At 31.9% G+C, this 10,366-nt stretch overlaps 1 protein-coding gene, 1 long non-coding RNA gene and 1 other non-coding gene across 3 annotated transcripts; 2 read left to right on the forward strand and 1 right to left on the reverse strand.

The window, feature by feature from the left end:
- Positions 1-472: 472 nt before the first annotated feature.
- LOC114394018 lies at positions 473-2,446 on the forward strand. The gene is made up of 4 exons (XR_003662633.1): positions 473-921; positions 1,375-1,451; positions 1,571-1,613; positions 2,042-2,446. It is a non-coding gene; the product is annotated as an uncharacterized LOC114394018 (long non-coding RNA).
- On the forward strand, positions 1,192-1,264 carry TRNAK-CUU. Its single transcript has one exon. It is a non-coding gene; the product is annotated as a tRNA-Lys (tRNA).
- A 394-nt stretch (positions 2,447-2,840) lies between the features above and the next one.
- LOC114394017 (serine carboxypeptidase 24-like) lies at positions 2,841-10,366 on the reverse strand. The gene is made up of 9 exons (XM_028355556.1): positions 9,683-10,366; positions 5,999-6,106; positions 5,751-5,846; positions 5,530-5,622; positions 5,359-5,441; positions 4,856-5,247; positions 4,601-4,696; positions 3,194-3,299; positions 2,841-3,100 (listed from the first exon to the last, which is right to left on the reverse strand). Exons 1-9 carry the CDS (start codon positions 9,945-9,947, stop codon positions 2,957-2,959), a joined length of 1,383 nt encoding a protein of 460 aa, XP_028211357.1. The 5' UTR covers positions 9,948-10,366; the 3' UTR covers positions 2,841-2,956.

Below are 10,366 nucleotides of genomic sequence, written 5' to 3' on the forward strand. Positions count from 1 at the left end.
ATTTATTTGAATAAAGATAATATTTTTTAATATATATAAATATGATTAATGAAATGACCTTATATAGTGATAGATTTGATTCATGAATCGTACATATAAAAAATCATTTATTAATATCTTAAATGAATCTTAATAGGTTAAGGAATTAATTTTTAATTTTTGATAAAAAAAATAATATCTTAATTTTATTTTTTTTAGTGTGAATGAATGATTCACACCAAAAAATACATATTTTTTTGGGACTTTTTACATAATCAATGTAACAATAGAGATTAAATACAAAAATATTTTTTGGGGGATCAAACTAAAAGTAAAAAAATAATATTAAAGATCAAATGTAAAACTCCAAAAAAAAATCTAAAAACCAAAAATATATTTAAATAAAAAGATATTATAATTATTATAAAATACATAATTTTTATGAGACTAACGTTATCTACCCCATTTCTCCTTAGTTTTCCTTTCCATCTTCTGTATTTTGTTCCGATCAAACAAAGCATAAACGAGTAGTAGTTGGAGAAAAAAGAGTCAAGTATATTATAACGCGGCAATTTGACAGTGATAACTGATAAGTGAGAAACACATGTACAGTCGATAATGAAACCCATTCGAAGGGATGACTTGTTTGTTACTTTACGATTGGTCAGATCTATGACTAATCTTAAACAGAGGCACACACATTGGGTCACCGAGTTTTGAGTTTTCAGCCTCACTGTCCAATACATAGAACCAAAATATCTCTCCATTATGTAATATACTGTAGTACTTTTCACCCTCCAAAATCCATCATCTCCATAATCAAAACCCAAACTTTCAACTCTTTTCTCCTCCGCATGGAAGCCAAATCCAATGACAGCCGCACTTTCTCTATCAATTGAATGGGAAATGGCGAAATGCTTTGCCCTCCATCAACTTCTCCCTGTAAGTCTCTCCCTCCATTCATTTTCCTTTGGGTTGCTTCTAAAGGTCAATAAAGTAAAAAAAATAAAAAAAAATCACTATATCATCTTGTATGAGATTGGATTGGGGGCTGGAGAGAGGTGTTGTTCATTTGTTTGTAGTATTAGTACCCTACTACCTGGATCTGTTTTCTTCGTTTACATTGTGACGTTTCTTATTGCCTAGAATGTCCCTTCTCTTTGTTTGACTCTCTTAAAACTAAACTATCTTCTATTAATAGGATTGTTATATGCCCGTCTAGCTCAGTTGGTAGAGCGCAAGGCTCTTAACCTTGTGGTCGTGGGTTCGAGCCCCACGGTGGGCGCTAAGTAAATATTAAAATTATGATTTTTTTATTGTGCATTTTACCATGCACTCTAATATTCATTACTCATTCTAATATTCATAACTTTTGTGTTTGTGGATTCATTTTAGGCATGAGTTCTTGGCAACATTCTAAATCTTTACGAGATAGCGAAGAAGGTGCAAATGGTTCTCCAAGATGAAGCAGTGTGAGTATAGAAAGAACTTGCTGAATATGGCAGTCTTTGCTAAACAATTATAGCTTTTGTTGTTTTTCTCTTTTTCTGTTATACGAGTTAATTCATAATGGTGTTATTCTTTTGTACAGTATTATGCAGAGTAGAGTTTGATGGTTAGTGGTTACTCTGAGGGTGAGTTAATAAAAAAGTTTGGTAATTGCTTTCTCTCTCTCCCTGTATCTCATACTCTCGGTGTTATACAGAGACTTTTTTGTGCTTTTATGAGCAGATTTGGATGGTGGAACTTAATTCACCCTTTAATTTTCCTTATAAAAGTTGCAAGACAGTTTTTATGTGCATCATCATCTTATATATATATGCTCTACACTAGATGGGGTATGTCTTATAACATCACAGGTTTCCCTTTTGTTTTCCACTGGCAACTGACTTGCCTAGTTCACGAAATTGAATATGTCAAAATTTGTAGGTATGATTATGAATATGGATTTCATGTATTGACAGTTGGGGTGGATAACTGATAATTTTTATTAATCAAAGTATGGTCTTGAATGCACATCAGAAATTGCAATTTGTTACTATTAAACATCTTTTGGTTGCAGAAACTTTCTCTTTTAATCATTGAGTCATACAAGGATGCACACAAGAAGGGTGTCCAGGTAAAAATCTCTATTCAAGAGGAAGATTGGAAATTCATTTGTGTTAGTGGTTATTGATTTTTGAAAAAACAAGTTACTGCTTAGGAATGCTGCCAGGGCTCAATGAGGGGTTGAAGTCATGACATTAACCGTGAGATGAACCTCATTTTTGCATACAAAAACCCTGTCAGAAAAGGCTTATTTGTCCTTTGATAGTGATTTTGATTTTGCAATCTTATTTATTCAAATTATGTACGGATAATTGGAAATGATGGTGAACCTTCTTTTCCCTGCTTCTTTTGTCCCTGTCCTATTTTGTTAAGTGGGAAAAATCAATTCTATATGTTCTTCCATTTTTGTCTTTGTTAATTCGGGGTAAGTATAGATACATTTTGAAAAGAAAAAAAACCTTTAATGATGAAGTTTCTTCTTATTCTTTTTCCCCAGAAAGTTACTCTTTTAGTAAAGTCACTTTTATATTTTTGCTTTTGGAAAATTTATCCAATTGATTTTTTTTTTATGCATTTTGAATTAAAAATATATATTTTCTTACTTAAAGCACAAATTACCCCAAGAAGAACTCGGGCCACATTATCCTGTTGTTATCCTCTTTCCTTTTTCCTTGTTCAAAACAGTTCTTTGATTTGTCTTTTATTTTTTTACCAATGCGGTTTTTTTTTTTAGAAATGTGAGACTTAATAAAAAAAAATAGAGTTCACATTATCCAATGAGATTCATGTTGATTTCATCAAATAATTAGTTGAAAAAAAAAAGAGGTTGTTACTAGAATCTCTATTTGAAAAATTGACACCCTAGCCGAAAGAAATACTAACACTAATGAATTTTGCAATTTAATTAATGTTAACGTGTTACTACATGTCAATATTTTGGCAGTTCCTTTGCTGCCAAAAAAGACTTGAAAAGAATGTAAGCTCGCTTTGGCTGAAATAAAGGTACTTCATGGCCAGCTCCTCTTACTGTTGCAAAAGTTAGTCCATCATACACCTCTGTCCATCCACCAACCTAAAGTAACCACAAGATACATAAACCTCAGTGTGAAATATTGGTACATGTAATATGTTATATATATGGCTTTCAAATTTAATAAATTAATACCTGCCCACCAGAGTACCATGGATACCAGCGAGTTCTGATGCTGAGGTTAAGGTGGTTGAGAGAAAACCTTGTGGCAGTAACTGGAACCACAGAATCTGTGTCCCCACTACATTATAGCAAAATGGTATTGAGTTTTTATCACACAGATATAGTGTCAAGTATCTGCATAATCTCATACAAGAAAAAAATTTCAAAAATAAATTATTAAGCTTCTTATTATATGCTTCTTTTCCCAAGAAGGATTTTGAGTTATGGGTCCCTAAGTTATTATATATGAAGATGCTATACAAATAGTGAAGAATAATTCTGAATTTTCCTATAACGTTTTATTTATTTGGGTGGGTAAATATTGCATGTGATTTATATTTTTAAGACATTAAATGTATTTATTTTTTATTTAAATTTTTTATAAAGTAGTTGGAAGATTTATATGAAAATTAATATATTATTATTACTCATAAGTGATAAAAACCACTTAGCTAGTGTTGTGACTTGTGAGCCTATCCCACTTGTTTTTGTATTTAAGTTTTTGAAAAGGGACTAACATTTCTCAATTGAACTATTTCTTTCTCATTTTTTTTTTTTCGTGTCCTAACCAGAATCTTAGAGACACCATTCTAGTAATAGTATGTCGCCCAAGCCCTAACAATTTAGTTAGAAAAAGGAGAGTTTTACAAAGCAAAGAGATTCCACTTTTGATAAACCGAGCTTCTGACGAAAAAGTAAAGAAATTTCAAGTAGGTTGTGACGACATAGGTCAATGACCCGTATGCTAGTATGGTGAGAGGCAACAATGACAAATAAGACGAAGTTGATGGGCTCACAGGTAATTATTAGGACATAGAATTTTTGAAAACGAACGAGAAAAGCATGCTATAGCTGTTAGGTTATGCAATTTAGGAGTCTTTTTTAAAGTCTAAAAATTAAACATGTTAGTTTCTCACCATTAATTAATATTTTGTCAAACAAACCTTTAGTAGGAAAAAAAAGCTAAAAAAACTAACCAGCTGGCCTTGTTATATTTAGGATTAATGAAATGTTTGCCTGTTAAACACGTCAATTTTACCCAAGAAATAGTTAACAACGGGTAGGTCCCGAGGGCTCGTGCATGATTATATGATAAGTACGACCTTCAAAATATGAGGTTTTAAATCAATAATAAATGCGTTTTGACTTTTTATTTTATATATTTAAGAGTCAAATAAAAAAAATACAACAAGAAGTTCTACTGAATTTCTAAGAGTTAAGTTTTTTCTTTTCGATACCAGAATTTCAAAGAGTTTTGAAAGTGAAGAAGATACTTTAATAAAATATATATGATAAAATTTGAAATTATTTTTTATTTTTTAATAAACGATTATAATTAATTAATTGTGTTTACTGTAAAGAAACGATTTAAAACCATACCTGAAAACCCATATTTTTAATCCCGCGGCAATTAACTCTTTGTATATGGGCAACACTGAAATTGCAGAATCCTTCCAATTTTTCAGGAGCACATCACTGTCCAATAAACCAAAGGCATGTCTTAAAACTTGTCATTTCATAGAACTTAGAAGAATTGAATTTTGATTTTAAGTTGTAAATTAAAGCACAGTGTTTTCTTTTTGTTTGTTTTTTTTTTTTTTGCTAACACCAGTATAACATAATGAAAAAGCAAACCTGCAAGCAGTCCATTTGTAAGGAATGTTGGTAACATTTGCATGCATTGCTTTCTGCACTTCTGGAAGGTTATAGTATTTCTCTGCATAATTTTCAGTACACGGATCATACCCAGAAATCAGATGAAGATTCTTGAATCGCATGTGCCTAACGGTATTGTTTTGTGATGCTGTGCACGTAGGCGTATAGATGCTGTACTGGTCTATATTTCCAAATTCATAGTTAACCGCATAACTATAAACATCATCACATTTTCCAGATGTTTCTTCTGCTGTGAAATTGCAGTATTTGAGGATAGATTTGTATGACTGATCAGATATCATAGAATGGCTCCACCAATATGTGACAGTTCCAATTCCATCATTGTAGCTATCAGTCACAGCATTTCCCACCTGTTGTAGTTTTCATATTGCAATCAAAATGCAAAATATTACTTAGACAAAAGTGATGTAATTTTTAACCTTATTAGGTAGAGTATATGTGAGTTAAAAGAATTAACTTACAATGAACCCTTTGAGATTAATAATTTGAGGATTGTTTTTATTATAATCATGAATTTTCTTAGCCAACTGGGGGACGTAGTGCCCTATAAACATAAAATAATAACACAAACGTCAGCTAAAATTTTACAAAAATTAATTAGAAGTCGTTAGTGTTGTTACTAGTGCAAGTACCTGCATAGCTCTCTCCAGCAATGTAAAACTCCCTATATTTATATTGAGGAAATCTTGACATCCATCTAATTAGAAAAACCAGTGCATCCTGAGCTGTGTTATAAATTTGGAATTCTTATGGTAATTAGTGATATAGAACAAGGGAAGTTATGAAAATGGATATGTGGTGGCAAATGCTGACAATTAAATTAACATCAACAATGCTTTAGATTCGTATATACCTGTCCTTTTGTCCCCTGAAGTTTTGAGATCAGAGCTGGTATTTGTGTATGAGAAGCCAACACCAGCAGGAGATTCAAGAAAGAGAATACTTGCTTCTGAAAACCAATTTGAAAAAAAAAATTGCGATTTCATATATTGTCATTCTGAAAGGTGGGTAACATAATGGTGAAAATTGAGAAATCTTAATAAACAGTCATAGTATTTATCATTGTGTTACATAAAAAATAAAGAGAAAACATAGTGTTACCTTTGTTCCATGCATATTTGTTGAGATATAGAGAAGAGCCCGTTTTGTTTATACGGAACGGCCCAATTTCCTCTGATGCCCCGTATGCTACTGATGAGCAACCCGGCCCTGAACAAGGAAACACAAAAATTATCATGTCACTGTCATTTAAAAAAAAATAATTACATTGTCCTGCTAGTTATATCTAATGATCTCTTGCTCAAATTCTAAATATTTAACACAATTATATATTCTATCAATATCTCATATACCAATTGATTTACATTAATTGATTTAGGCTATGCACTACTAAAAAATAAGGCTACAACGACGTTAAAACGATGACAGTTATGCGGAACCGTGGTTGATTTTGATGCAGTAACAATATTGTAAATATAGGATTCGAAAACGACGACATTTTTATGAAAACCGTTGTCGCCTCCTTTCAATCTAAATTTACAAAATTGCCACGACATCTACTTTCCCTTTCATCCAACCTCCTCGATCCGAAGTTGGTACCTCCGTAACTCACGTCATTCCTCCATCATTCATCAGCTGCGTTCCTCAGCCACTTCTATAGCTCACGTCGTTCTTCCATCATCCGTTCGTCACCTTATTCGTCCGTTTGCATACCTTTTTTTACTCCATTCTTACAAGTTACATAACTCAAAATACATACTAGCTGCGACATTGTCTGTAGGTCATATATATACAAAACTAATATTAACTCATAGTTATTCATTGTTTATCTTACGTCAAATGTTCTATGGATAGAAGCTTTTTAATACACCAAATTCTTATTTTTTTTATTCGGGGTCACGAGAATTATTTATTTCAATTTTTATCCTTATACCTGTAATAAGTATTGTCACTCATTCCGATTTTATTTTTTCATCTTCGGCCGACAAGATTGTAGCTATTCTATATAATTTTTTATAGATAGTTTTCACGAATAAATGAAAACTAAAATAAAAAATATCCTATGCACAAATCTATATTTCTTTTGTATTATATTAAATTAATTAAATTTGAATTATAATTGAATATGTTTGTTGTTTCGCTTAACCCTCATTGAAAAAAAGGGCTACTCCATGAATTTGGTGTATACAAAATTAAAAAAAAAAAACACTAAAACTTTCTAAGACACTTGTCTCACAAAATCGTTTTAGAAATAGTAAAAAAACCATTTTCTAAAACGATTTTCACGCAAAACCGTCTTAGAAATAGCCAAAAAGAAGAAAAAAAAAATTTTTAGATGTTTTTCCACACGTCTTAGAATAAGTAGTTTTGTATTATTTTTAAGAAAATAATTACAAATTCTAAAACGGTTTTGGATTAAAATCATTTTAGAAGGTATAGCTTGTAAGATGGTTTTCTCAAAAAATCGTCTTAGATACACTTTTTTTTTTTTTTTATCAAAAACCTATATTAAGACGATTTGAAATAAAGATCACCATAGACCTATGCACACACAAATACGGGCGAATGATCGTTATGGAAAGTATTCACTTTCTACCGACATTAGTTTCTAAGACGGTTAAAAATAGTTTTTGTAAACCCTTTATAACCCTCCTTGTATCTTTCAATTTTAGTCGCCATGGTTGACCTTTTCATTCCTAGATCAGAGAACTGGTATGGATATGCACATAGGATGTGGGACACCTTTCAAATCATATCTTCTATTCTAAGTAGTATTAATATACCACGTATAACTATCCACTAAGCCATAAAATTTTCGGCCTTATATTTCAAGCACTACAAACTTTTTGTTTTGTTCTGGTTAGTGGGTGTTGATAAAGATACCAAACTTTCTGGTCCCAGAATTAGAACAGGACCACAGTGGCATTTTGCGGCATGACCATGCCTTTGACTTTCCTTTGAATTTTTATTTTTGACAGATATGCCTTTATTGATGATTATATTGATACTGCCTTTTAATTACTTTAAGGTTTTTGTTTTAAAACTTTAGATCGGATCTTTAAAATATTAATAAATTAAAAAGTACTTATACTTTTGTGCGTACCGACAAATATTTCATATATTACACATATTAATTTGCAAAAACAAGTAAAATGAAAAAAAAGAGTAATTTTTAAAAATATTTAAGTAAAAGTTAACCAAAAAAGGAGAAATAATAATGAGAAAATAAGCATCTTTTAATTTGAAGAGACAAAATGGAAAGGTTAGTTCACTATGTGTTGCGTTGCTGTGAACGTTTCTGTTTGTTTTTCTCCCTAGAAAACAAAGAGGGAACAAAAAGAAGGTGTGGGTAAGAAGGGTTTTGTTTTTCTTCAGTTAAGTATGGAATAGGTTCTTCCAAGAAGGGAATAAATGTCAGAAGTAGATGGAATAATAATAAGACACAAGAAAATACAGGCAGAGAAAGATCACGAGGACACACATGGGTCACCCTAGTTTTTTGTTTTTCTTTTCGCTCTTTTTTTTTTTCTTCTTTTCTATTTTCTCCATCTGTGAAGAAAAACTTACGTTTTAACTGCTACTAGTTGTCAAATTTTCTGCCTCAGAATCAATGGTACAATACAATACAACTCACCGTGTGTTAGCAGGAAAGTGAGGAAACAGTAGTGCACATTAAGTCAAGTGCTCAGAGAGGTAGATGGGACGCGTTAATTACATAGGCCATTGTAGATAGGGTTTGGTCATTTCAGGGAACGGTCAACACTCAACATGTGCAACAGTGTAAGGGCTTTCAGCTAGCTTAATGCTTCAGCAAGTACAAAGTCACGGAGACACAAACCATATATAATATATCAACATGCATATATATATATATATATATATATATATATATATATATATATATATATATATATGTACAACACACACACACCAAAATTTATTTTTCAAAATCCTTATTTATTACGAAAAAATTTGATTTCAGTCAACTTAATTGTGGTATTAACGAATTTTAGGAAGAGACTGTTTTGCTCTTACTTTGCTTTCTTTTTCGAATTAGCCATTATCAATGAGAATAACAAAATGTTCAATACCCTTTTCCTTTTTCCCTCGTTTAATTTGGTAGGAAGAGCTTGCTGTTCCTTATGCTGTTTGGCAGTTTTATGATTCCTAGCTAGTGCATGCAATACAATTCATCCTAGCGGATGCACGGAACCTTTTCCTAACTCCTAAGCACTTAAAAATTAACAATAATTGTATATGGATTCGCCTACATATTTTCTTTCTGCGTTAATATATATATGGACAAAATTTATATACTGTTCGGTAGGTGTTGTTTGTGTTGTTTTAATTTCAATAAAAATTGAAGTTTTATCTCAATAATTTGTACAATAAAACTGCATTAAAAAATCATGTTCTTATTAGAAAAACACCAAAGGAACTGTATTAAGTTTTTTCCAATATATGTTGATCAATCTGTAGTAAAAGGTGAAAAGAAATATATGATTCACCAAACACTAATGGGAGAAAAAAAAGAGTCATGAAACTCACAAAGGTAATGGAATGAAGCTAGTATAGAAGGTAGAAGATGATGAGTTTAAGCTCTCTCTAGCTCTCAATACATATGTAGACATGAAATTATATTATATATAAAGTCTGTTTGAATACGAGTCAGAAGGGTTTAATTTCTGAAAGATTTTCTATTGAAAATATATATAATTTTTTTCAATTGAGAAACTCTTACAAGAATTATTCTAACTTTATATCCAACCAGACTTATAGACTAACCTCCATTGAGCCAGAGAACAAGTGGTTTATTCTGCGGGGAAGTGGGGGATTCAGTGAGCCAGTAGAAGAGTGCTCGGCCATGTTGCTCGTTCACAGTGACATAACCGGAGAACTGAGAGAATGCCACACGTGGCTGCCCCGGGAGCGCCAAGATTCGATCTTGCTCTTGCTCTTTTGGCACAGCAACAGCAAGATTAATGGATGAAAATGCAATGATTAACAAGCACAGGAAGAAGATACCTGCCTTGCTTTGGAATGTCATCATTAATTGCACTCGTAATTAATTTCTAGCTATTAAAGGGCTCAAGGGCCAGTAGAGTATATAATATAAAATTTTATCCCTTCCTCTAAGTACTAATTAAAAGTCTAAAATTGTGTTTTTGTTTGTACGAGATCTATTGAGGAAGAGAGAGATAAAAGAGATAAGAGGGTAGTAGCTATAGCTGAAATTATATGCAAAGACAGCTTATATATATATATATGATCATGGAACTGTTGAGGATGTTGATGCCTCAATTATAAGGTACTCAAAGGGTGAACTCGGCTATGTTATTGCATTACTACAGACAACTTGCATGCCAAGTTGGATATGAATAGAGAGAGAGAGAGAGATGGTTCTACAAGGCGAATATGACTGTAACTTTGATGATCAGATACCTCATGCCCGATGAGAACAAAGAAAGC

This window comes from Glycine soja, chromosome 17, assembly GCF_004193775.1.
Source record: "Glycine soja cultivar W05 chromosome 17, ASM419377v2, whole genome shotgun sequence".
Classification (NCBI taxonomy): Eukaryota; Viridiplantae; Streptophyta; class Magnoliopsida; order Fabales; family Fabaceae; genus Glycine; species Glycine soja.

What these genes read in the sequence shown, in the direction of transcription:
- LOC114394017 (XM_028355556.1), bottom strand. Translation starts at nt 9,947, where the DNA reads ATGATGACATTCCAAAGCAAGGCAGGTATCTTCTTCCTGTGCTTGTTA. An exon ending in CAAATATGCATGGAACAAAG is followed by an intron (nt 5,847 to 5,998) that starts GTAACACTATGT and finishes ATTGGTTTTCAG; the next exon opens with AAGCAAGTATTCTCTTTCTT. An exon ending in TTAAAAATATGGGTTTTCAG is followed by an intron (nt 3,300 to 4,600) that starts GTATGGTTTTAA and finishes GCTATAATGTAG; the next exon opens with TGGGGACACAGATTCTGTGG.